Genomic DNA, 27,623 nt, shown 5'->3' on the forward strand with positions numbered 1-27,623 from the left:
TCCATAAGCATATACTGAGACTATGTACCACTCAATCCGAGTACACATTTTCATAGCCACCCACCTATGCATAGGGTCCTGGATGTAGGCATTGTACCACCACTAACCTACCCATGGGACGAACCAAACCATTCGAAATATTAGAGATTTTGTTGGGGTTCGCTAATAGCACATCCCCACCATCTTCACTTCCTGTAAACAAATCCAATCAAGATACATTCTTTTGCCAAAAAGGCAATTCTTGATTACTGCAACACTGTTCGGGTTAGTCAACCCCTTTGTGTTAAATGATAGAGTCTTATTAAACATTATTTTCTAGGATTTTTGAACCCATGGTGACCTTTTCCTGAGGAGGATTTGCTCTCAGTGCCCTTTTCATGTGGGATGGGAGAAGCTATATTCTCCCCCGCTTTAGAGATCCTCCTTTTGGAGGTGGAGAGCTCTTGCAAAGATAGATGAGGAAAGCCAGACCATGATGCTACTTTGGAGTAGCTAGCCCCTTTCTGCTGGGATCTATTAATGCCTACTCCTATGATTTCTTGAACGGGCCCCGTAAGCTTTTCCTCTTACGGTGAAAAGTCATATATCTATTTCTTTTTCAAGGTTGAAACCAATGGGCTGAACTTGAGAATTAGGCACTACTTCAGTGTCCAGATCTCTATCATCATTGGACTTAAGCTAGGAAGGATTTGCAATGTCCACAAGCAAAGGGGAGAACCTAAGCAAAGGGGAGAACCTGTTCTGAAGTTTGACTTTAGATTAGGGGGTTTAGCAACTCTACCTCTTTTGTTCACTTGTTGAAATCCATCTGCAGGGGACCGGGCGTCCAGCGAGTGTGGAATCGCTAAATATCTCAGCCGCCCGTCGGCTCCACCTTCCCTCACGAACCCCTCTCCTGCGCTACATTCAGCGGCAGTAGCTATGAACGTGAGGACTCACAGTGCCCTCAAGTTGGTGCCCTGGGAGAGCTGGCATCTATGGAACCAAGTGCGCGAGGCCATCTTCTCTTCCTCAGAGGCAAGGGTCTCCGCAGCTTTGGACAAAGTAAGCCTTCTTCTCTAATCTGCTGCATTTGTAAAGATGACGATCCTGCATAGGTTAAGGGTTCTCAACACAGCGCTAGGGTTCGGCTGGGGTTAGTGTCTTAGTAGAGGTAGAGTTTGAGTTAATGCATTGCAGCAAAAAGTTTGCGTTTTTGTACACTACTTTGCTATAGATTGGCCAATACCTATTGGCAGATAGCTGCTTGGCGAGCAAGAAGCTCTTTGCCTGTTGCCGTGGAAGTTACCGGGGACCTCATCAGCATTCAAAGGGCAGACCCTCGTTTCTCGTGAGTTCTACAGAATTCTCTTTAAATAGTGAAGGTTTGACTGTGTAATTTGAGTTTGTCTGCTCCTAATCCATAATTTTTTGCATTGGGTGTAGGGGCAGCTGCAGTCCAGAGAAATCCATCACAGATGAAATGCTTCGCTTGATGTATGCCACTGCCATCATGAGGTATGACTCTTTCAGATGCATGGAGCTCTGTTCGCTTCCAAGAGCTAAAGCGTTCATTTTTTGACACCTTTGGATGTAGGGATATGTATCTGTCAGATCTTAGACCTCTATTAAACTGCCCATGATCCCTTTTGAACAGATTAGTCAATGGAGTTGTTGATCGATCCAAAAAGCAGAATTCTATGTCAGTTGCAGCACGAGCAGACGCTGCCAGGTTGCCTCGCATGCTTGTTGATATCCGACATGGTAGAGATTCTTGGATATGGGCTGATTTTACACATGCTTCATGGTAGTAGGTGTTAGTGTCTGAGGAAATGCTTATGATTTGCTATGCCAGTCAAGTCCTTACAAATGTGTTGGCCGTGGTTTCTCAGAGGTGGCTCATAAGGAGCTTCCCAGTCTTTCGTACTTGCAGCTTGCAAGCAAGCAGGTAAGAGTGAGTTCTGTTCATGTTTCATCTTGATTAATTTGTGGGCATATGTAACATGTGTATCCAAGAGCACACGTTGTTACATGTGGAAGCCTATAGGATGCTTTTAGCTTGTGTGCAAAATGCAGACAAGATCACTGCTCTGAAATCTGAGAATTAATGCAAGAGAGAGATGGTAAAAGAGAGAGACAAGTACACCAGCTTGGGTCCTGAATTAACCTTTCAAGGGCCCCCACAAGGACACCGTATTGGGTCCCAACTACCCTCTCAAGGGTCCTCACTGCTGGTCGGTGTATTTGCTTGATATATTGCAAGAGAACGACAAAGTACAATGCTGAAAACTGCCGTCTACTGGACTGTACTTAACTTGGACTGTATGGGACTCTTAGGACTGCTGGTCATGACCACTCCTGGCTAGTTTAGGTGTGAACACAGCTTACTCACGGGCACTTTTTCCCTGTGGCTGGACACGGGTTTTTTCCCGTGTGAACACACTTCTGCGTGTTGGGCACTTTGCCCTAGGCTATATTTTGTACTCATAGTACTTTTGTACTATCATTATCATTAAGAGTACTTTCCAGCAACTAGCTCTCTCACGTGTGTCGTTCTAGCTAAGTGTGTGTGTGTGTGGGGTGGTGTACAGGCAAGCTCTCCCCAATCCCAACATTGGTATCAGAGCTATTTAGGGTTAGGGTTTCGCCCACCTGCTCTGTCAGGTTTAGGGTTAGGGTTTCTTCAGTCTCCTGTTTTGCATTAGGGATTTGTGCTGCCCAACTTTGAAATGAGCGCCCCCCCCTTAGATCAACTCAGCCCAGCGCCGCCTCTTCGCGGCGCTGTCTGCACCTGTCTGCTGCCCTGCAACGCTCAGCGCCGCCCTGCAAAGCCCTACCTGCGCTGTCAGCTTGTACCTGCCTTCGCCGCCTGTACCTGCCTTCACCACCTGTACTTGTTGCAGTTCGCCGTTGTATAGATCCAGCTCTATGTCTTCCACGACTGTAGTCGACTTCTCGAAATCAGTGCCACCAGTGACCAGTAAATTTTCTTGCTATTATTTCTAATTTCTGTCAAACATTACAGAAATTGCTATAAAATTAGCAGATTGACAGCATTAATTTTGGGACTTTTTTTATCATTGAGCTTGAAATTGCAACATTGGCATTGATTTCCTCAGATCTAGTGCATAATCGCACTAAAAATTTGGGGATTTTGCAGAAATTAACACTATTTGCAGGGTTATTAGAGATATTTGCAGGCATTTTTGGTATTACAGGTACATTGCCTTGGCATTGGGGCATTTCCCCCAATTTTTTGGGTGTTACAGCATTGGAACAGGTGTAAAGACAAAATTGGGATATTTGCCCTAATTTTTCGTGTTTCTCAGCATTGGATTGTAGATTTTTGCCTTGATTTTGTCATACTACCTGTTTGTACACATTTGTGACAGCCATGTCTGGGAATACTAGTGATTTGTTTGGTATGCTCTCCATTGATGATAAGTTGGATGGCACCAACTATCCTATGTGGGCATATATGATGAAACATGTACTAGTTGCAAAGAATTTGTGGGTCTATGTATCAGGGGTTGATGTCAGGCCTATTGTACCTACATGAGCAGCAAGTACTTCAGGGACTATTGATGTAGGTGATGATGTATCTTCAAGTGGTGCTTCATCTTCTGCACCTTTGCCACCCACTCCAGAACAGCTTAGATGGGAGGTCAAGGATGCTTAGGCACATACCTTGATTGCCCTTTCATGCAAAAGATAGGTGATACCGCACATTCGTTCATGCACTTCTGCTAAGGGTGCATGGGATGTACTTGCTTCTTTGTATCAGGTTCGCTCGTGTTGCCTATCTTCGCAAAGATTGAGTCTGAGCATATGGATGAGGGTGATTCAATGGACAAGTTCCTTACCCGCATCAAGGATTTGCGAGAGCAGCTCATCAACATTGATGAGGTCATTCTTGATGGTTCACTTGTATCTACAGTGCTTCAGGGTTTGCCAAAATCCTATCAGGGTTTTGCTACTACTCTTCGTCTACTCATGAAGGGTAATCCAAACTTGTATACCTTTGATGAGTTGTTGGTGACTCTCTTATTGCAGGAGCAGTCTCATTCTAACAGGACTACTATGCTTTCTGCTTATCAGGCATTTGGTGCTTTTGATCGAAACAAAGGTAAATCAGGGGCTGCATCTAGTGGTAAGCCTAAGGGCAAACCACATGCCCATTCAGATTCTACCTTGTCTAAAGAGAGTGAAACCAAGAAAAAGAAGAGATGCAACTATTGCAGAAAACCTGGCCATCTCATTGAGGAATGTAGGAAGCGCATTGAGAGTGAAAAGAAAAAGAAGCAGCAAGGTTTGGCTGCTACTGTGGACACTAAAGAAGAGGCTAACTTTGCTCATGAGGGCTATGCATTAGTGGTTACATGCAGTTTGCCTGCTTCTTGTATGTCTATCTCAGCTGGAGATTGGTACTTTGATAGTGGTGCTTCTAAGTACATCACTTCTTGCAAGGATCTATTTGCTACTTTGCAAGATTCATCTCCAGGTGGCGTAGTTATGTGTGCCAATGATGCCTCTTACTCCATTAAAGGCATTGGCAATGTGGAGCTAACATGTAATGGGGACAGTTTTACTCTTAGTGACACTTTATATGTACCAGGCATTAAGAAGAATCACATTTGTGTTTCAGCCCTTGCATTATTTGGGTTTAAGGTTCAGTTTTCTGACCATTGTTACTCAATGTATGATAGCAGAGATTCAGCTACTGTTATGATTTCTGGGACATTATGTAGTGGCTTGTATAAGCTTGACATGTATGACAAGAGTACTTATTCCATGATGCTATGATTGCATCCACCTCCTGTGTGTTGAGTGACACTGAGTTATGGCATGCTCGGTTTGGTCACTTGAATTTCCTATCTCTTGTACGCTTGCAAAAGCAAGGTATGGTGCATGAGCTTCCTCCTATGCAAGTTCCATTCAAGCATGTATGTGAGGGATGCATTCTTGGAAAGATGCACAGGAATTCCTTTCCTAAAGCTGGTGCTATGAGGGCTGTCCGTCCATTACAGCTCATTCATAGTGATCTTTGTGGCCCCATGAGGGCTCCATCTTTTGGAGGACACTTGTACTTCATCACGTTCATTGATGACTACACTTGGTTTTGTTGGGTGTATGGTTTAAAAGTGAAGTCAGGTGCCTTTGTAGCTTTCAAAGACTTCCGTCCCATGGCTGAAAATGCTTGTGGACACAAGCTTGTCACATTGCGTACAGATCGAGGGGGGGAATATTTGTCAAATGAGTTCACATCCTACATGTAGTTACATGGTATTTCCCATTAGTGTACTACACCCTATACTCCTCAGCAGAATGGAGTTGTAGAGAGCATAGTCACAGGGGACGGAGAGGACGGAGGGCCGGGATGCGGAAACGCCGTCCCGAAACGACATGGCGCTCCGACACGGACTGGGGACGGGCAGGATGCCTCGAGCATTTGCTTCACCAGTGGTGGACGGTGTCCCGGGAATGACGGAACGAGCGCACCTTGTCGAGGACGGGTCTGGAACGGGACGGCCGGAATGCCTTTTTTTTTCGCGGTTTTTTTTCCTCTTTTTTTCCCTCCGTTTTTCTGTTGCTTCTGCCCGCTTTCTCCCGTTGGTGGTTGGCAGCTGCGCTCGTTTCCTCCCATTGGCATTGTGGCTTGCCGTGACCCGCACCATGCATGAGCCTTGGAGTCGCCTATAAGGCTTGAGCTTTCCTCTCTCTCTCTCTCTCTCTCTCTCTCTCCCCCACTCTCTCACTCTTTGCCAGCTGCCCCACTCCCTCTCCCCACTCTTGAGCTTAAGCAGCAAGCTCTCTCTCTCTCTCCCACTCCCTCACTCTCTCACTCACTCTCTCTCTCTCTCTCTCTCCCCCCCACCCTCACTCTCTCACTCTCTCTCTCTCTCTCAATCCGCAAGCTTTCTCTAGGGTCTAGTCTCTTAACTTTTAAGCCTTAAGCCTTAAGAGCTTTCTCTCTCTCTCACCTTTCACCCTCTCATGGCATCTTCTTCACAAGCAACCTTCGGCTCCGCACGTCGTGGTGGTGCTAGAAGAACCGATGATTGGTGTTACGAGCCTGTGTTTTTCCCTGTGGACAATGAGCAGGTGGATACGGGCACGGGCACAGGACACACAGTGTGGACATGCATTAGTTAGATGTGAAAAGGAAACCCATGTTGGAGGCCAGCCCAAGCGTGAAAGGGGACAAAAAGGATCTTCAAAAATCTTAAGGTTTTTAAAACCTTTGAAGACAAAAATATTATTATTTAATAAGCATGCATTTTTGAAAACCTTGCTTTTGGCGTTTTTATGAAAAACGCATCTTCTTTATTTAAGGGAAGGTGGTGGATTGGAGGGTGTGGTCATGGCGTGGCTGCATGGGTACCCTTGCCAGCGGCCGGGTACAGCAACTGCCACCAGCTACTGCTGCTGCGCCACCGTTACGTACAGGCGCCACCGTCAGGTGCAGTTGGGTGCCGTTGCCAGGTACAGAGCCGCGCTGCCGCCGCTGGTACAGTCGGCCACCGCTGTCGGAGCCGCCGCCGCCGCTTCTGCTGTTAGAGAAGCCATCGCCGTGCAGATACCAGAGCCGCCGCGTCGCTGCCGCTAGTACAGTCGGGCGCCGCCGCCGTCGCTGCCGCCGGGTACCACTGCCGCTGCTGTTGGCTGATGCTGCTGCTGACGTACTGATGCTGTTGTTGGCCGCTGGGCGTTGTTATACTTGCATGTATGAGTTGCTACTGTTGGGCGCTGATAAGTGCTGATGCACATGATCTACACCAGGGTGCTGTTGCACGTGGGCAACCAGGCCGGTGATTAGGTGGTTGAGCATGGGTTACTAGCAAGTAAAAAGCAACCAGGTGACTACATCTATGGGCAATGAGCAATAGGCAGCTAGGCAGGCGTCAGGCAAGAGTCTCTCTGCAGACAATATGGCAGACAGACGAGGGTCAGATGGGAGACTCTCTACGCTAGATGGCTGCATGTGTGGAAGCAGCCAGCGTGGGTCTCTCTCTTTCTATCTCTCTTGGAAGAAGGTGAGCTGAAGGAGGCTCTCTATGCCAGATGGTTGCACGTGTGGAAGCAGCCAGCGTGGGTCTCTCTCTCTCTCTATCTCTCTTGGAAGAAGGTGAGCTGAAGGAGGCACCGAGGGACTAACAGCCAAGGGGTTTCTCTCTCTCTCTCTCTCTCTCTCTCTCTCTCTCTCTCTCTCTTCGCAAGCAGGCTTTGTTTACGAGATTGGGATACAGAGGATCAAGCTACATATGCACAGGATGATGTTCTTGGAAGAGATGTGTGTTGCTCTTTGTCTTGGACCTATGTGTATTCAGGGATGGCTTGACACGTCCTCTTTCTCTCTCTAGGTTTTTGGCACCGTGATTGGATGGTGCATGTGTGGATTTATCTGTCATGGAAACAGGACATTGGTTTTCGAGAAGAAATAGGACTTTGGTAACAAGGATACAGGCCTATGGTTTATGGATATAGGTCTATGGTTTATCGGATACAGATCTTTGGTTTCATGTGGAGAACATGTCTTTGGATTCATGTGAATAGGTTATAGTTTTCTCTCGAGGTTACATGCAGGCTGTGACTATAGGAAGGACATGGTTTATCGGATACAGATCTTTGGTTTCATGTGGAGAACATGTCTTTGGATTCATGTGAACAGGTTACAGTTTTCTCTCGAGGTTACATGCAGGCTGTGACTATAGGAAGGACATATGGTTTGGTACAACCCTACTGCTGTTTGGGAAGGGTTCATGGGGATCCATGGTTGAGATGGAGAAGACCTTTTCAAGCAGGGAGATATTGTACAGGTGTGCCTTCCCTATGGAATGCTTTGTTGTAATAACGAGAGTTCTTATTTGGAAAGTCCTGTGTGAAAAGCTAAAAGGGATCCTATTGGTAAGGGATTCGACAAGTTGTACTATGTAGTCATTTTTGATCAAGTAAAGAAATACTGCAAGGGGCGCCACTACGTTTTGGGACCAATCGATATCCTTGTACTATTTGCAGGAGCATTCTAGCTCCCCTGTTTGTTTTTCTTTTCCAGGTTCTCATGGGTGATGAAGTGTTTTGTGTGCGAGTGTTTGTTCCACCACCCATCAAATTTCTGAAGGCCGGTTTCATGGTTCCATCGTTGGGTATTCGTCGACTTTCTCAAGGAGGCGAGCCCGTGGTTGTCACATCAAAAGCTTCAACATGTGGAAAGTGAAAAGGAAGTGCAGGATTGTGTATCTTTGCCCATATGAGGTGAAGAGGAAAAGCTAAAGATGAAGCTCAGGAGAAAAGACACCAAGGACAAGAAGTAGTCAGCCAGGAACAAGAAGTAGTTGAAGTGTTATGGTGCAAAACATGGGTTGAAGGCTATGACTTTTGACACTTGGTCATCAGTGGTATCTTCACAGAGGCTTCATGGGTTCGGAAGGCACCTTCTTTCTATGTTTAGCAATGGTGATCTACTATGCTTCATTGGTGACTCGTGCTTACCACTTGGGTGGAGTGCAAGCAGGTTTTGGGTGCATGAGGATGTATGAGATGAGGCTCAACCGGAAGTGGAGGAACTTGATAAGGTTCTTATTCCCGAGCAGATACTGGCACATTAGGAAAGAAAGATACAAGGTAAAGTTTCTCGTCGCTATCTTGTGAAGTTTAAAGAACTATTCACCGATGGATGCGAAGTGGATGGAGAAGGGTGACTTAGCAAATTCACCTCAGGTATTGCAGCTTTATCTTGATGCCTTTGAGTTGGAGCCGACTCTTGCTACGGTTCATTCAGGTTCAGCAGAGCACGGATCTGGGAGCATTGCTTGATGCTCAAGAGGGGGGTAGCACCTCCACTCCCTTGTTACAGATAGGCTGAGTTTTCATCTAGGAGTCGCTTGGTGACATCTTTGTATTCACCCGAGGTACTGAGGCTGACAGTACATCTACTTATGGGACCTCTATGGTATTGTGTATCAGTCACATGAGATGGTAAAGTTGGGTATGGTTCACAGTCGGCCGCACCATGAACTATAACTACAACTATGGATGGTTTTTGCCTTTGGAACTAAGGTATGACTGAGGAAGATTGGGACATTGATCTTTGTCATATGGTTTTGGCTGTTCTTGACCATAGGATCGGTCAATTGGATATTGAGATGATGCTATTTGTGGAGTTGGTCTCCTTTGGAATGGCATGGTTTGGTTGAGCTCAAAGGCTGCGGCAACCTGAGCTAACACTTCGAGACTCTATGGAGGGCATAAGTCTTGTGAGCAGTCCTAGAGTTGGTTTGGTTCATATATGGATTGAACTCTATTTTGTGCATGTATTTATACACTTTCTGAGGTATTATGGTATTCTGGTGCCATCGGATCTTGGTATCCTTGAGAATACATTGGGTAATACTCTGGATGTGTCAGGATGAGATGCATGTATGTTGATATGATACATCAGGTACTTTACCATGTTCATGGTGTATCACTGAGTGTGGCTCCTGAGGGATGGCCATAAGTAGTGTGTTAAGCATCAAGAGGGACATATGTGGAAAGTACTTAGTGGATGTATAGTTTAGATGCATTGAGTGCTTTCATATGCTCATGTTGTACCTTCAGTCGTGTCCTACAGGGATACCCATGGGTGTAAGGCTTGCAAGCAACCTTGAGATTGTTATTGTGGAGTGGGTAGAGCATCTTGAGGAGCATATTGTTTGTGAATGCATATATGTGTCATGCATATGTTTGTCATATGTTGAATGATGCATGGTTTTGTTTTTGGCACAGATTACGTGTTTCCACTTGATATTAGACTTTTGCTGCAGGTTCTGAAGGAACAAGCAAGAGTTGTTAGTCACTTCGATGTGACAGTGTGACCTTATTGTTCAGGATGATTGTTTCATCACCCAGATGCACTGGAGGGGCATTGCTTTGGTCACATGGGGACTCTTTCTTCATTGGATGCCTTACTGTGTTATTGAGTGCAATCGCGGACGCTTGCTATTTTTCAAGAGGGGGGTATGTTACGGTTTTCCCCTATGGACAATGAGCAGGTGGACACGGGCACAGGCACAGGACACAATGTGGACATGCATCAGTTAGATGTGAAAAGGAAACCCATGTTGGAGGCCAAGCCCAAGTCTGAAAGGGGACAAAAAGGATCTTCAAAAATCTTAAGGTTTTTAAAACCTTTGAAGACAAAAATATTATTATTTAATAAGCATGCGTTTTTGAAAACCTTGCTTTTGGCGTTTTTATGAAAAACGCATCTTCTTTATTTAAGGGAAGGTGGTGGATTGGAGGGTGTGGTCATGGCGTGGCTGCATGGGTACCGCTGCCCACTGGGTACAGCAGTCGCCACCAGCTACTGCTGCTGCGTCGCCGTTAGGTACAGTCGAGTGCCGCCGTCAGAGGAGCCGCCGCCGCCGCGCCGCTGCCAGAGCCGTCGTCGTCACGCCGCTGCTAGAGCGACCGCACCGCCGCTGCCGGTACAGTCTGGCGCTGCCGCCACCGGGTACCGTTGCCGCTGCTGTTGGCTGATGCTGTTGCTGACGTATTGATGCTGTTGTTGGCCGTTGGGCGTTGTTATACTTGCATGTATGAGTTGCTGCAGTTGGGCGCTGATAAGTGCTGATACACATGACCTACACCAGGGTGTTGCTGCACATGGGCAACCAGGCCGGTGATTAGGTGGTTGAGCATGGGTTACTAGCAAGTAAAAAGCAACCAGGCGACTACATCTATAGGCAACGAGCAATGGGCAGCTAGGCAGGCGTCAGGCAAGAGTCTCTCTGCAGACAATATGGCAGACAGACGAGGGTCAGATGGGAGACTCCCTACGCCAGATGGCTGCATGTGTGGAAGCAGCCAGCGTGGGTCTCTCTCTCTCTCTCTTGGAAGAAGGTGAGCTGAAGGAGGCACCGAGGGGCTAACAGCCAAGGGGTTTCTCTCTCTCTCTCTCTTCGCAAGCAGGCTTTGTTTACGAGATTGGGATACAGAGGATCAAGCTACATATGCACAGGATGATGTTCTTGGAAGAGATGTGTGTTGCTGTTCGTCTTGGACCTATGTGTATTCAGGGATCGCTTGACACGTCCTCTATCTTTCTCTCGCTAGGTTTTTGGCACCGTGATTGGATGGTGCATATGTGGATTTATCTGTCATGGAAACAGGACATTGGTTTTCGAGAAGAAACAGGACTTTGGTAACAAGGATACATGCCTATGGTTTATGGATACAGGTCTATGGTTTATCAGATACAGGTCTATGGTTTCATGTGGAGAACATGTCGTTGTATTCATGTGAACAGGTTATAGTTTTCTCGAGGTTACATGCAGGCTGTGACTATAGGAAGGACATATGGTTTGGTACAACCCTATTGCTGTTTGGGAAGGGTTTGTGGGGATCCATGGTTGAGATGGAGAAGACCTTTTCAAGCAGGGAGATATTGTACAGGTGTGCCTTCCCTATGGAATGCTTTGCTGTAATAACGAGAGTTCTTATTTGGAAAGTCCTAGGTGAAAAGCTAAAAGGGATCCTATTGGCAAAGGATTTGACAAGTTGTACTATGTAGTCATTTTTGATCAAGTAAAGAAATACCGCAAGGGGTGCCACTGTATTTTGGGGCCAATCGATATCCTTGTACTATTTGCAAGAGCATTCTAGCTCCCTTGTTTGTTTTCCTTTTCCAGGTTCTCATGGGTGATGAAGTGTTTTGTGTGCGAGTGTTTGTTCCACCACCCATGAGATTTTTGAAGGCCGGTTTTAGTGGTCGTGGTGGGAAGAGGTTAATGCCAACCGCCTTGGAAGTGGAGGAGGTTCACGCCCGTGGTCTTGCAAGCTTTGCCCCTATAGGCAGACGAGTGGGTCAGACAAAGTGAGAGCCCACCTTATGCATGAGTCCGGGCACGAGGTTTGATTTTGCACGGGAATCACATCGGAGAAGAGAAGGGAGCTTCTTGAGCACATTGCCGGGCATGAGGCTTTGAGGGTTGCAAGGTCGGCACGTGTGGCTGTGGATCCTGCAGCATTTGTGACACCACCCGAGGGGTCTGCTTCAGGGTGTAGGGGGTGCATCTACCACATCTACACCACGGCCACATGGTGTAGGTTCCTTTGCGATGCCCACACCCGCGCGGCAATAGAGTACACTTGAGGGAAGTTGGGATCCTAAGAAGAAGGAAGAGGTTGATACAACTGTGGCTCGCTTCTTCTTCCATGACCATATTGCTTTCCATACTGCTAGGTAAGCCTTGACTCTTCCCTCTTGACATGATTTTTCTAAGTTTCATTCTTGAAAGTTCACTTGTTTCTTTTTGTAATCAGATCCGAGTACTTCAAGGCTATGGTGAAGAGGATTGGGGAGTATGGTCCAAACTACACCCCCCCATCATCGGAGTCTGCGCACCACATTGCTTGACAAGGAGAAGCGCCTTGTCGACCAAGCTGCAGAGAACACAAAGTGGCTATGGGCAAAGAATGGAGTGTCACTCATTGCAGATGGATGGAGTGACACACGAAAGCGGTCCATCCATGGTCTCGTTGCATATTCTCGTGGCGAGATGTACTTTATTACTTCACATGATGCCTCAGGGACAGGGAAGAGTGCAGACGTGCTTGCAGCAGAGTGGGCAAGTGGCATTGAGCTCATGGGCCCAAAATGTGTGGTGGGTTTTGTTGCAGATGGTGAGGCTGCAAATAGGGCAGTTGGAGCTATTATTGAGGGCATGTATCCACACATGACTGTGTCATATTGTATGGCACATTGTTTGAACAATCTTTTAAAGGATATTGGAAAGATGTCATGGATTGAGCTTATCATTCAGGAGGCCAATCAAATGGTAACATTTATCTTGAACCACCAGTTCCTCTGCCATGAGTTCTCCAAGAAATCAAGGCTCTCACTTCGCAAATACTCAAGACACTCGATTTGCCTTTAACTTCTTGATGCTGGCCCGCTTGAGGGAGTGCAATTGAGGTAGCTCTTCATCAGCGAGACGAGTTCACCACTTCTACACTGGCTTCGACAGCCATATGCATATTATGCAAGGAGCACTTCCTTTTGGGAGGATGTGAAACGCATTGATGCTATGGTGAGGCCTATTGTCCACTTGTTGAGGCTTGTAGATGCTATGCAGCCATGCATCGGGAAGGTGTATGAGGCGATGGATAGAATGATAGAGAAGTTGCAAGAGTTAGAGCCCGATGAGGACAGATATGAGGAGATTCGTTCCTTATGTGTGACGAGGTGGAACTCCTATGCCTCTCCCTTGCATGTAGCTGCATATATGGTGGACCTTGAGTTTCAGGGTAATGGACAGGAGAGTGACAGAGAGGTCAGTGATGGTTGGAGGTGCATCTTGGATCGTCTAGTGCCAGATGAGGCATTAGGCGCAAAATCAGAGACCAGCTTGCTGCATATAGGACCTAGGTCCTTTCGTGGTGCTTTTGGTTGTGCGGATGCACAGGAGGATAGGTTAAATGTTGGGGCTGCTTTGTCGTGGGAAGCCTATGGTTCAGATGGGCTTGAGCTGCAACACTTGGATATCCGCATTCTCAGCCAAGTTGTAAGCTCCTCTTGTTTGGAGTTTTTACAGCCATATTGCATCAAAGAAGAGGAACTACCTTGGTGTAGAAAAAGCCAATGATCTTGTCTTTGTAAGCGCAAACTTGCGAATGCTTTGCAAGGGTGCGAGTGCAAAGGCAGATCCCTTTACTCAGTGGGAGATGGAGCAGGAGGAGGGAAATGAGCAGGTGGAGACACAACAGAGCCCAGAGGATGATGCTACTATCTTTCAGACTGGTCATGTAGGCAGCCATGATCATGACGCCAGTACTTCTCATGCTCCACCCTCCGATTGAGCATTCCAGGCTCTATGATTTATAATTTAGCTATGTTTCATTGTTATTACTTTTGAGTCTTGACTCAGTAATTTATGTGCATTGTAGACACTAGTCTTTTGTTATTTGATAGTGATCATCTTTCCATGCGTATATATTGGTTTGAAAATTGTTGGTGTGCTTATTAGCGCCTGTTTGGTGTTTGCGCCACATATTGTACATTTAAAGTGATGCCTTGAAAGTTCAAAGTATAAAAACATAAATGTTATTTTATTTAGTGTGCTTTGTAGTCAATAAATTGCATATTCCATATGCCGTCCCCGTCCCCGTCCCCTGCCGTTTCCCGTCCCATGTGACTATGGCAGAGAGACATAATCATACACTTATGGAGATGGCACGTTGCATGCTCAAGAGCAAGGATCTGCCCAGTAAGTTTTGGCTTGAGAGGCGGTGATGTGTGCTTATTATGTGCTTAACCGTTGCCCCATTAAATTCCTTGAAATCTATGAATGCCTATGAGGCATGGAATGGCAGGATTCCAGTGGTGACTCATATGAGAGTCTTTGGGTGTTTGGCATACAACAAAGACATAAGCTTGATGCAAAGGCAATCAAATGCATTTTCATTGGTTATAGTACTGAGAGTAAGGGATACTGACTCTATGTGCCTACAGCCATCTATTGGGCCGGAAGATGTGTTTGATACTTTGTTGCCTTCCAATGTGGATAATGTAGAGCCAATTTTAGCTCATTTACAGCCATCTATGCTTGTTGAAAATCAGCAAAATCAGCAACTGAACTTGCCCCAAATTGATCCTGAAATGCCTCAAATTATCAGGATTCCTTGGGTGATGCATTGGCAGAAGAAGATGGAGATACTAGGAAGTCAAAAACTGTTCCTAGATGGCTGGTTGAGACTTTGCATGATAGCAAACAGTCTACATTTATGCCAGGTCGTACACGTGCTGCTTCTCGCCATGCATCTTCACATTATGTGGATCCTGAAACCGATCCTGTCAAGTGGGAAAGACTCCGTTGGACACCCACACGCGTAATAGCACAACTTAATACCACAATTTGAAATGGACAACTTAATAACAACTTGAAATTGAAATGAAATGAAATGAGATAGATGGACACCAGCACTGGGGCCGGAACGGGCCGACCCCCCACCCCCTCAATATATGATATTTATTGGGAGTATTTAACAAAATACAATGCTCCATGGGTTCCAAGAACCAGATGATGTCCATGTACAAATGAATACAGTACCAAACAAAAGGCTCGAAGTAGATATTCGAAGTAGAACGACCACTTGAGTGGTCCAGTCTCTACGGTCCTGTGCTTTCACTGGACTCCGCGGAGAGCGCCCCACTGGTGTTCCAAGACCACGCACAAACAGGCGCTCTCGTACTAACGCTTGGCTCTCCCGATCTCAACACCTTTGGACCGTGGTTCTCCAAGAGCTTGGACTACCCGGCACCGAACGGGTGTTGCCGTGGAGAGAGTCCCTTATCAGATTTATCACAAAATACTTTACTTAAATCTGAAAATTCACTTACTTGTGGATGGTAGATGGAAGACCAATACCCGAGGTATCTGTAGCTACTTGAGTGGGACACCAGATGTAGCCACTTGAAGAAGGAAGGCGCCGCCTTTGGAAAGGAAGTGCTACCTCTTGCAAAAAGAGATGGAGCAGCCGCCTTAGGAGTGGTAACGCCTCGCTGTAAGAACACAGTCACCAGATGACGAGGAGAAGGTGGCTCAGCCTATAGAGGTGTGGAAGAGTAGCCAGTATAGTTGCCTGGCTGGAGTGGAGAAGAGGCAGCCGTCTGAAAGGGAGAAGGTGGAATATGCGCACCCGTCTGCTGGAGAGGACTGCCGCCTGCTGGAGGTGGGCGCACAGTAGTCTTGTTGGTGATGGAGCGCCAGCCGCCTGCTGGAGGGTGGCACACAGCTGTCTGCAAAGCACAATTTGTAGTACAGCCGCCTGAGGAAACAGCGGCCTAAAGCATAGGGGGCTCCTAGCTGCTGTGCACAACCACCTGGCTGCAGCCTGTGTAACCGCCTACTGTGCAGTGGGCAGCCGGCTGGAGGACAGGCTCAGCCTGCTGAGGATGGTGCGCAGCTGATGAACTCTGCCTGGCTGCGGTGGTTGGTTAAGGCTCAGCCGTCGCCTGTGTGCTGAAACGCAGCCTGCTGGTTGTGGCAGGCGCAGCCTGTAGAGAAGCAAAAGGAGTCGCCTGAAGGAGGAGCAGCAGGCGCAGCCTGAATAGAAGCTGAAACGATCGCCGGTTGTATGGTGGAAACGATCGCTGCCTTCTCTTCTTCCTTTTATGATGGAGGTGGTGGCTTTCTTTTATAAAGGTTGGAGGGGGAGTAAACAAATAGATTTGGCTGGCTCCCCACGTTTGCATGTGGGCAGCTAGTTCCATGGGGGTGTGGGTAGGTGACCATGCCCACAACTTAAGTGTGGCTTCCCACTTTGGCCCCTAAGTGGGTGCCCACTTTTAAGTGAGTGAACAAATAACCTTATAAAACAAAAGGTTAGAAAATAAACTATTAAACTAACATGTGCAATATACTTACCACCTGTTCACATGCACCAAAACTCGTCAGAAGACAGAGCAAACTTCACGACTCACTGGCAGGCGTCCCCGCTCAGTAAGTAGTAACACATCAAACAGGCAAACACAAAAATACAAGTCATGCGAAAACAGTTTCAGACATGCAGAACATGAGTGCATGTGCAAATAATATCATGGTCATATCTCCCGTTCATGGAACAAGTACAAAATATCTGTCGAGCACAAAAATGGCACGACATAAAACATAAATCCTGGTCTTCCTATGGAGTGACAGTCCCATAGGTAAGACACAGTTCCAGGCACGAGCCTCCTTATGGAGTGAGTCCCATAGGTAAGACACGGCACAAATACTGGCTCTTCCATGGCGTGACAATCCCATGGATAGAACACAGTCCAGGTCATACACGGGTGGCACCAGTCTGGCTCCCGTCCATACGACACCATCCTGCTAACACACGGGTGGCACCAGTCTGGCTCCCGTCCATGTCAGCAAAATACTGGCCTCTTCACATGAGACACGGGCCTGGCCTCAAGTGAACGAGACACAAAAACTGGAGATGGACCAAATGGTCGGCCAATTGGTGACATCCCCCCGGGCTTCTAAAGAGTTGTCCTCAACTGAAAAGCCTCAAGATATGCTTGCAACAACTGTGGGTAATAAACAAAATAATCCTCATTGACCCACTTTGCATCAATAGGCAAATAATTCTTAAACTTCACAAGGTATCTCCTGGAAATTTTTCCTGCAGGTAGCTTTCGCTCCTTGTGAAAAACAATCTGTTCTGGCTGGAGGATCTCCTCAAGCTCATCAATCTCGGGCGGATCTTCTGTGACAAGCTCGTCAAGATCTGGTCCCACATATTTCCGAAATAGACTCACATGAAATGCATTGTGAATCTTTTAGTGACTAGGTAAAGCAAGCCTGTATGACACTTCATTGATCTTCTGAATCACCTTGAAGGGTCCATAATAGCGAGGAGAAAGCTTAGGATATGATCCTTCTCGTCCTGGCCTCTTTCGAAGCCTAGCCTTCTCAAATTTCAGCAAAACCCAATCACCTTCTTTGACTTGCATGTCCCTTCTATGCTTGTCAGCAGTCATTTTATGCTTATCTTGTGACCTTGCAATGGCTGTCCACACCTGACCAAAGGCTACATCCAAGTCACGAACATATTCATCAGCTGCAAAAATCTCATCCTTTGTACGAAGGATGGGTGGCAATACCACTCTACCATAAATAATCTCAAATGGAGCCTTTCCTGTGGAGGCATGGATTGTATTGTTGTAGGCAAACTCAACAAGTGGAAGATACTTCTCCCATGCAGTCTTTTGATCTGCTACATAACACTTCAGTAAATCCAACACGGCTGAATTTGCAGCTTCACTTTGGCCATCCGTTTGGGGATGATAAGTTGATGAAAACTCAAGTTTAGTACCCATATTATCAAATAAAGCCCTCCAAAAGAGGCTTGTAGTCTTGGGATCTCTATCCCCAACAATGGATTTAGGCATACCATGATGCTTGAAAATATTAGCAAGAAAAAGCTTTACCATATGATCAGCTTTAATGGTTTTCTTGACAGGCAAGAAATGAGCTTGCTTGCTAAACCTGTCCACAATGGTCCAAATAGCATCATTCCCATGCTGGGATCTAGGCAAGTCCATAATAAAATCCATAGTAATACTTTCCCAAGGTTGCGAGGGAATAGGCAATGGCTGAAGCAAACCTGGAGGTTTTTGCCTATCAAATTTCACCTTTTGGCAAGTAATACATGCACGTACATAAGCCTCAACATCTTTACGCATGGTTGGCCAAAAGAAATATCTCTGAATCATGCGTGTAGTAGGCATGATACCTCTATGACCAGCATAAGTTGGAGCGTGACATTCGTCCATAACCTTTGGACGCAAATCCTTCACCACACAAAGGCAATTATCCTTCATAAGATAACCCTCGTTGATAGCATAAGAGGCATGTGAATGACCAGCCATCAAATCAGTCCATATATGGCAAAAATCAACATCCAAATGGTACAAATCTCGCATGGCAGATAAGTCTCCATGAGAGGCCACTGAGACTGCAGCTACATAAGGCCTCCTGGATAATGCATCGGCCACCACATTTTTCTTTCCTGGAGTATACACAATCTGAAAATGAAACATGGAAAGAAAGTTTGCCATTCTCATCTGCTTCTCTGAAAGCTTTGTTTGAGATAGAAAGTATCTCAAGCTTTGATGATCTGTCTTGACTACAAATTCAGCCCCAAGAAGATAATGTTTTCATATCTTTAAAGCATGAATTACAGCCAAGAGCTCTTGAATGGCGATTTACAGGAGGAAGTTTATGTGTCTCAGCCTCCTGGCTTTGTTCAAAAAGGTGTAGAAAGGAAAGTATGCCATTTACATAAAGCACTATATGGTCTTAAACAGGCTCCTCGTGCTTGGTACCACAAAATTCATGCATACTTGACTGCCAAAGGGTTTCATAATAGTTCAGCTGAGAGTACACTTTATGTTTGCCACATTGGAAACAATGTTCTCATCCTTATTCCTTATGTGGATGACATGCTTGTCATTGGCCCTGAAGAGGGAGATATTTCAGCTTTTAAAGCTGATTTGCAGCATGCATTTGATTCATAGTGATAGGGGGATGGCGGGACGTCCACGTGGGACGTGGGAACGCCGTCCCGAACAACGACACTTGCGTAACGGCTTGGGGACGGCCTGGGGGGACGGTATGGACGGGACGTGACCAGGGGACGCCCGTCCCCGCCCGGGGGAACGGGGGGACGTCGTCATTCGGGGACGGGGGGACGTCTGCAACGGCTACAATTCCAGCCGTTTTTTTTTTCAAATGATGGCTACTAGCCGTTGGCGGCTGGCTGTTTGAGAGTTTGAGAGAGAGAGAGAGAGAGAGAGAGAGAGAGAGCCAGCTGCCATATTCTGTATAATGGGTTGCAAGCTACTCCTCTTCTACTCAAGCCTTCCAAGACTTGAGTTCCTCTCCATCATCTCCCTCTCCTACTCAAGCTTTCCTCTCCACTATCTCCCTTTCGTACTCCACCACCTTCCTCTCCACCCTTTCGTACTAGACTACTTCAATCTTCCCTCTACTTCTTCTCCTACTCTACCCTCTAAGCTCTCTCCACCCTCTTCTACTAGACTACTTCAATCTTCCCTCTACTTCTTCTCCTACTCTACCCTCTAAGCTCTCTCCACCCTCTTCTACTAGACTACTACTAAGTTACTAACTATTCATGGCATCCTCTTCTCGTGCGGGCGGTAGGAGTAGAACGGATGGGTGGTCATGGTGGGATGAGGTCAACTTCGAGCCTCCGACTGATGCGGGGGGTGCACGTCCATGGACATGCAAGCTTTGCCCATATAAGCGTGTGGGTGGGGCCAATAGGGTGAGGGCCCATTTGTTGCATGAGCCTGGTCATGAGGTGAAATTTTATGAGCGGGTCACATCGGAGATAAGAAAGGAGCTTCTTGCAAAGCTTGCCGCCCATCAAGCTTTGAGTGCAAGCCAAAGGGTGTGTGCAGTGGATCCCAACACTTATGTCACTCCAACCCAAACATCATGTTCTACATCGGGTGGTGGTGCATCTTCATCTACCCCTCCATCACGTCCTCCTCGTGGCACTACTCGAGGCTTCACACAAACCGCCTTCTCAATGCCGCAACCTAGTCCACCCTCTCTCTCTCTCGTCGGCAAAGTACTCTTGAGGGGAGTTGGGATCCCAAAAAAGAGGAGGTTGATGCCGCGGTGGCCCGCTTCTTTTTTCATGACCACATTGCTTTTCGTGTGGCACGGTACGTATTTCACTCACATGATTTCATCATCATGTCTCACGAGTCACGATTCACGGGTCACCATTTTGCCATTCTAATTACTTACCCTCTTTTTTTTTGAAATGATAAATAGGTCCGACTACTTCAAAACGATGGTGAAGAGATTCAATCCATGACAATTTCCCAATATCTTTCAAAAGATTATTGAGACAATGTGCCATGCAAAAAGAGACGGTGATTTGAGGATACATACTCTCAAGAATAGCTCCCGCTGCCCTATTTGTTGCCTCACCATCCGTGATGAAACCGATCACACATTCGGGGCCGATAATCTCGACAACGCTACTCCACTCAGCAGTAAGTACATCCGCACTCTTTCCTGTCCCTGAAGCATCATGTGAGGAGACAAAGTACATCTCCCCCCGTGAGTATGCCACAAGGCCATGGATAGACCTTTTACCGCGTGTCACTCCATCCGTCTACAATCAAAGAGACTCCATTGCGAGCCCATTGTCTCTTTGTGTTTGTCGCTGCTTGCTCAACAAGGCGTTTCTCCTTGTCAAGCATAGTGGTCCGCAAGGTTTCGGAGGATGGAGGTGTGTAGTGAGGACCGTACTCGCCAATCTCTAGGCAAGAAGAGCTAACGGACTGGCTCAAGATTCGGATCGCCAACTGTTGTAGCTCTGGTCCATCTGATCCGAAGTCTTCCCACCATAATGCTGCACCAACCTTGAATCTGTCCTGCTGCGCATCTGCACATCCATATGAGCCTTGAAATGCCCTGTAATTAGAGAGCTGGTCTCTTATTTTGCGCATGATTTTTGCATCCGGCGTGAGGCGATCCAAGATGAGTCTCCAACCGTTGCTCACCTCTTTATCACCCTCCTGCCCTTTTCCCTGAAATTCTGGGTCCACCATAAAAGCAGCTGCATGTAAAGGAGAGGAATATGAGCTCCATCTCGCCACACAAAGCAAGTGGATCTCCTCATATCTATCTACGTCTGGCTCAAGCTTCTCAAGACTCTCTATCATCCGGTCCATGGCTTCATATACTTTGCCGATGCATGGCTGCATAGCATCAGCAATTATGGTCCTCCTACAGTCACATTTCATCAAAGACAAGAAATCGGCTTGGGGTGGAAAGAGCTAATGATCTTGTCTTCATTAGCGCAAACTTGCGCATGCTTGGCAAGAGTGCAAGATGCAATGCCGATACTTTTACACAGTGGGAGATGGAACAAGAGGAGGCAGCTACAACTATTGCACAGGAGGGTGGGACAGATGGTTCTCATCATGAGCCTTCATCGGATGACACAACCCCCATCCACACTTCACGCACTCATGATCATGAGGCTAGCACCTCTCTTATTGGGAGCGCAGAGTATGAGAGCGAGTGACTTATATTTTGTATCGCCTAGGCCCCAACATCTTTTGAGTATATCTATTTAATGTTATCAACTTTAAAGTCTTTCGTTTCCGACTTTGCAAGTCTTGACTCTTGACTCTTGCACCTCGTAGCGTAATTTAATTTTAAATGTAATGTGTATCATGATTCATAACTTTTGGAGTTAGAAAGCTTGTTGTTATTGATTGATTAATCTTGATTCTTTACTGCTCTAAAATTAACAATTTTGAGTGCCGTCCCCACCCCGCGTCCCCGTTCCCTACCTTTAGCCGTCCCCGTCCCCGTTCCCGTTCCCGTCCCCCGTCCCCGTCCCCGTCCCCTGGTAACTATGATTTGATGTCACAGACACTGAGACATGGGGCATTTACATTACTATTTGGGCATACAGTTTATATCTTTTGAGGGGGCTATCATGTTATCTCAGTGCAAATATGTTGAGCAGCTCCTTGAGCGTTTTCACATGACAGAGTGTATTTCTACTCCTATGGAACTAGGTCTAAAACTGTCACTTGAGCATGGTGGTGAGCCTTTTGATGTTGCCACCTATTAGCAGGTTGTGGGGTGCCTTACCTATTTATGTTCTACTCGTTTGAACATACAGTATGCTGTTTCTCAGTTGAGGAGATTCATGCATTGTCCAAGCACTATGCATTGGCAAGCGTGTAAGCGTGTCTTTCGCTATCTTAAAGGCACCGCAAACTTTGCCTTGTTTTATGGCAGTTCTTCTACACTATGCTTGCTTGCATGACTGGGCAGGTTGCTATGACACGCGAGTGTCAACCAGTGGTAATTGTTTTCTTCTTGGTGACTCATGCATCTGATGGCTCAGTAAGAAGCATCGTACAGTGGCCACTTCTAGCTGTGAAGTTGAATACAGGGCAGCCTTTACAGCTACTGTGGAATGTGTTTGGCTACGACGCCTTTTAGCCGATCTTGGTCTTGGACAACAGTCCCCTACCACCATTTACACTGACAAACAGAGTGCTTTGGTAGTTGCACGAAACCCATATTTCAGGCCCGCACAAAGCATATTGAGATTCACTATCATTATGTCAAGGAAAGGCTCCATGCAGGAGAGATTGACTTGGCTTATGTGTCTACACATGCCAATATAGCAGATGGGTTTACAAAGCCTCTTTCGAGGGAAAAGTGTGAAGCTTTCCGCAAATCTTTGAGCTTACAGCCTCTACCAGGGCAGTCTGATACACCTTGTCTCCGGTCACACCATTCACTTAAGGGGGGTTTGTTGGTCATGACCACTCCCGGCTAGTTCAGGTGTGAACACAGCTTACTCACAGGCACTTTTTCCCTGTGGCTGGACACAGGTTTTTTCCCGTGTGAACACACGTATGCGTGTTGGGCACTTTGTCCTAGGCTATATTTTGTACTCGTAGTACTTTTGTACCATCATTATCATTAAGAGTACTTTCCAGCAACTAGCTCTCTCACGTGTGTCGTTCTAGCTAAGTGTGTGTGTGTGGTGGTGTACAGGCAACAAGCCATAGTCACATGGGACGCAAAATGGGAACGGGGACGGAAAAGATTGAGAATGGCCATTCCCTGTGACTATAGAGTGACATGGGACGGGAATGGGAATGGGAAGATGCTGCCATCCCCAACATTCCCAAGTCTAAAAATGCCCATTCCCTGTGACTATGAGGCAAGCTCTCCCCAACCCCAACAAGGACCAGAATAAGACCCTTCGAGGCGCATTTTCTGTCCTGACGTTGCCCCTGCTGCCTTGCCCCTGATTGTCCTGTATGAGCTGTGTTTTGCTAGCCACAGGTCGCCTATGGATGTGCATTAATGCTTGATGCTGCTGGCTGAAACTGGATGCCTTCTGGCTGCCTAGAGAGAGAGGTGATAAACTCAAGAGAGACAGCAAGAGATTTGCGCAACTCAAAGATGATTAGCTTGATGTGATAGAAGTGATGTTCACTCACCAAGTACAATGCTTTTGTAGGCTTGCAGCCTTGTCCTCTGACCCATACAAATATCACACTCTTGGCACACTTATCTTATCCACTTATACACACTACTAGAACAATAGGCCTTTCAGGGGCTGCTCACACACACACATATATGGACACACATCAGGGGTTCAAACTTCACACACATGAGGGGACACACACATGAGACTCCGAATCCCAACATAGGTTGTACACTAGAGATCATGGGACTCATTCTGGTACCAAAACTGGTGACTTTCTTTCTACGGGAGCATAGTCACAAGAAATGTTTCGAGGTTTTTTTCGTTTTAAGGTTTTTGGGGTTTTGTTTTGAAAGCTTTTGTCTCTCGGCTAAGAAACCACGAGGTTTCGAAAAATCAATAATTTCATAAAGTATAAAATACTTAAAGAACTTATAGTAGCCATTTAAAAACATAGTGTAATGATGGAAAAATGGTATGTTCTCACACATCTCGCGGAACCATCCTTCTTTTGGTGAGGCATTCTGGCAATTTTGCTTGATTAGATGCCACAAGTGGTTCAATCAAGGGCTCTCAAGAAATTGAAGAAGAGAAGGTAGAAATTGGGAAAGATTTTAGACATTGAAGGAAGAAAAAGGGGAAAGGAGAGAGGAGAAGAAGAGAAAAGGAAAAGAATAGCAAGGGAGAAAGGAAGAAGAGGAGAATGAAGGAAGGAGTAGAGGTGAAAGAAGTATGAGAAGATAGAAAAGGGAAGGAGGGAGGCAGGAGAAGAAGAGGGAAGGAAGGTAATGAGGATGATATGGAAGAAAAACAAAAATTAAAAATCCCAGAAAAATCAGGGGGAAAAAAAACAAAACTTGAAATTTGGGCGAAACTGCCGTACTGGAGAGGTTTCGAGGTTTTTAAAAACCGTTTGGAAGTTTTGAGGTTTCGAAAGCTAGAAACAGGTTTTTTTGTTACTATGTACGGGAGTCAAGGCTAAGCAAGCTTGCTGGACAATCTGCTCAGTCGCGATATCCTCGGTACTGCTGCGGTCAAACAAGACTATGAAAGGATACCCCTTTAAGGTGCCATGACACTTCAGCAACTGCCTGGCACAGGAGTCCCCTCGCTTTGAGCCTGGGGCACCTGGGAGGTCAAAACCGAGCCTTAGGCTTTGGGAAGGATTCATCCGTCATGGCCTCTGGCTCCATACATGTCCTTGCTGCCTGGGGGTCCATAGTCCCTCTTTTGGCTGGCTCTGGGGATGCCCATAAACCTTTCGGATGACCATTGCCACAAATCTTTGGTATTGCTAGTGCCATCCTTGACGGGTTCACACACACCTAGGCTGGCTTGAGTGTCCTAAGTAGTGACTCTGACCCGTGCCTGTTCACCCAAACAATTTACCTAATAAGTGTCCTGGTTGCCTAGACTTCATTACATCATTCAAGAGGGTTACATTTGTGTGTGGGACTAGCACCACGGATATGTGCGGGACGTCCACATCTGACTCTGGCACACCTGCGGTGGTACTGGCTGACACGTCCCTGGACAATGGTTCGGAAGGGGCCAAATGTCCAACCATAGGATCATGCAGTTGTGAAGTGGTTATGTCCATGGCATCCAAGTGCGGGATCATGTGTATAGTGTATTTTTGTAAGCACACGTGTGTGGAGAGAGAGAGAGAGAGAGAGAGAGAGAGAGAGAGAGAGAGAGCTAGGTTTCCTCCCTGGAGTTCATGAACTGGATTTTCTTCATTAAGATTATTCCCTGAAATCTCATGACTATTAGGATCCAAGTAGAAGAGAAAATGAATTGCTGTTCTTGCAGGCACTTGAGTGGCTGAAGGTTCAATATTGGGAAGCCCAAAAGCTGGTTCTGGACGATGCATATGGGCATCTAAAAGCTAAAATATATGCTCATGCATCTCTACTTGAAATTTTGCAAGGGAAACGACCAATGCTGATGCCAGGTTTGAATTTTTCTTGATCGAAGCTCTCAGTTTTCTTTACAGTGCATATGTAAGCTGTGGTGGTCGGGCATGCCTAATCAAGGAAGTCAAGCTCATAGGAATTGCTGACCTTTTGACTTATCAGGTTTAAGGACCGAAAAAGATTCCGAGCAGGAGCTTGTAAGATTGGTGTCCTCAGCTGTTCCAGATGTGGTATCTATTTTGGCAGATGAGGGTCTCTTGGAACAATGTGTTGCAGGAGATGGCATCTGGCAATATGTAGTGGGGAAGCTATGTAATCGTGTGCCTGATTTATTAAAAGAACTCGTGTCATGGGTCATTAAGGAAAACCCTAAAGATGTGTCACGCTTAGAACTTATTAATCTCTTGGTAGGGCAAGCTTGCAGGAAGGTGCTGACACGCCATGCGAGTAAGCTGGTTAAGCTGAGCAGTCTAGTGACAAATTCGCTTAGCGAATGCAATGACGCAGATGAGATTAGCAGAACAGATTTGATACCGACAAATGCTAGAGCAGGAAAGCTTGAAGAGCTGGTTTGTGGTAACAATGTGGACAACGCAATAGATGTTGAGTTCAAGAAGAGCGAATGTGCATTGTTGGAGGCTAAGAAACGTCTGCGCTCGCTTACCAAGAGCACTCATACCATTCCCTATGCAAGAAGTGGGCTGGATTGCAAAGTACTGATTGACACACTGGATTTCAGTGTGGCAAACTCTTCCCAGAAGATTGAAAAGGGGCATGCAGAAGAGCCTTCTTCTTTGAGAGAAGCATGGACCATCACTGACAATTGGAGGCCTTGTGCCATTGGTATGCTCCCTTCAGCCTTCCATTCTACCGGAATGCTGCCTTTCTTTGGAAACATGTTTTCTGGTCTTGCAGGGGAAACTGCTACATGTAAAGCTACATTTCAAGGCGAGTCATCAAGTGAAGCAGAGGTTAGGATTTCAATGGAGGAAGATGCTGCATGTGTTGAGATTAATAAAGCTGATGTGAAGTCTGAATGTGTCTGGGAAAAGAGGGATCTTGCGGAGAATGAGACCAATGAGGGCATGCTCAAAAGGTTTAAGGCAGATACTGAAGCAATACAAACCCCTGCAAAGCAAGATGATTCATGTAGGATTGACATGAGAGTTCACTCAGAACTAGAGCCTGTCGGGAGTGGTCATTTACTTCTTGAAAAGCAGAGGGCCTCATTATCAGGAGGATTTCTGTTGCTGGATGGGTTATATCAAAGATGTGGAGTTGACCAGCTTGCAGCGATCCGATCTGCAATCCAAGTCCTGAAATGAATGTTGCTGGATGGACCGCAAGGTCACCCATGTTGGTGGGTAAGCGGTGAAGTTTTTCTGTTTCATATCTAACAAGCACCAATTTATTCTTATGCTTAGAAATTTCTAGAGGAGATTTGGGACTTGTTAAGGAACCATAGCGGATGTGTTAGAGGGGTGAGTAATGAGGGATGGTCAGTGTGGCATCAATGATGCCCTCTTTCATAATCAACGGTAGGGGAAAGGACTCTGAGGCTATGGTATTAAGCCTAAAGGCTGATGCCACACAAGGTTCATTAAACAACTTTGATATGAAGTATGACTACTACTGTGGTTAGTTTTCAATCCTCAGCCTTGTGTGTTGACCGATAGTCAGCGCCTCTTCACCATGAGGGGAAATTGTAATGTGCATACAGAAGTGACGGCCTTCACCTTGTAAGGACCTAGTCCCTTGGACTACTTCAATTTTTCTATGTGCTTCGTAGATACGTATAGCAAGGCTAAATCTCCCTCACTTAAATCCTTTGGTAGAGGTTAAGATTGAAGCATGCTTTTCTTCTATCCTTCTCCATCATAATGGCTTGTGTTGCCATAACAGGCATCTCATCTAGCTTTTCTAGATCTTCCGGTTTGTATCTATTCTCTCCTCTATTGCTATTCTCATGCTGGGCATTGGGCTTCATTGCTTTAATGTATAGGCTAGCCTAAAAACGTGTTTTTCTTGTGCTATTCTCAGTGGAGGTTGTGTAAGCTGACAATGCATACTAGTACTCAACCCATGCATTGTTGCAGTATGTAAAAGACATTAAGAAGGAATGGAAGCTGGAATGTAAACGCAGGAATAAAAGTCGGAATACAAAGGGTCAATCGAAGGGGTTTTTTCTTCTTA

General features: G+C 46.3%; 1 protein-coding gene across 1 annotated transcript; it reads left to right on the forward strand.

Moving 5' to 3' along the window:
• The first annotated feature begins 788 nt into the window (after nucleotides 1-788).
• LOC147607647 (las1-like family protein) lies at nucleotides 789-27,623 on the forward strand. Its single transcript, XM_086790223.1, has 7 exons — nucleotides 789-1,044; nucleotides 1,239-1,330; nucleotides 1,426-1,497; nucleotides 1,637-1,743; nucleotides 1,872-1,927; nucleotides 25,327-25,468; nucleotides 25,593-27,623. Exons 1-7 carry the CDS (start codon nucleotides 922-924, stop codon nucleotides 26,753-26,755), a joined length of 1,755 nt encoding a protein of 584 aa, XP_086646349.1. The 5' UTR covers nucleotides 789-921; the 3' UTR covers nucleotides 26,756-27,623.

This window comes from Cibotium barometz, chromosome 55 (genome assembly GCF_041138505.1).
Source record: "Cibotium barometz isolate CiBa-2024 chromosome 55, ASM4113850v1, whole genome shotgun sequence".
Taxonomy (NCBI): domain Eukaryota; kingdom Viridiplantae; phylum Streptophyta; class Polypodiopsida; order Cyatheales; family Cibotiaceae; genus Cibotium; species Cibotium barometz.

Bases quoted from the DNA above. Each gene is read 5' to 3' on its own strand.
- LOC147607647 (XM_086790223.1), top strand. From the start codon at position 922: ATGAACGTGAGGACTCACAGTGCCCTCAAGTTGGTGCCCTGGGAGAGC. The intron at 1,498-1,636 runs GTATGACTCTTT...CCTTTTGAACAG, and splicing joins TATGCCACTGCCATCATGAG to ATTAGTCAATGGAGTTGTTG. The intron at 1,744-1,871 runs GTAGAGATTCTT...GTGGTTTCTCAG, and splicing joins GCTTGTTGATATCCGACATG to AGGTGGCTCATAAGGAGCTT.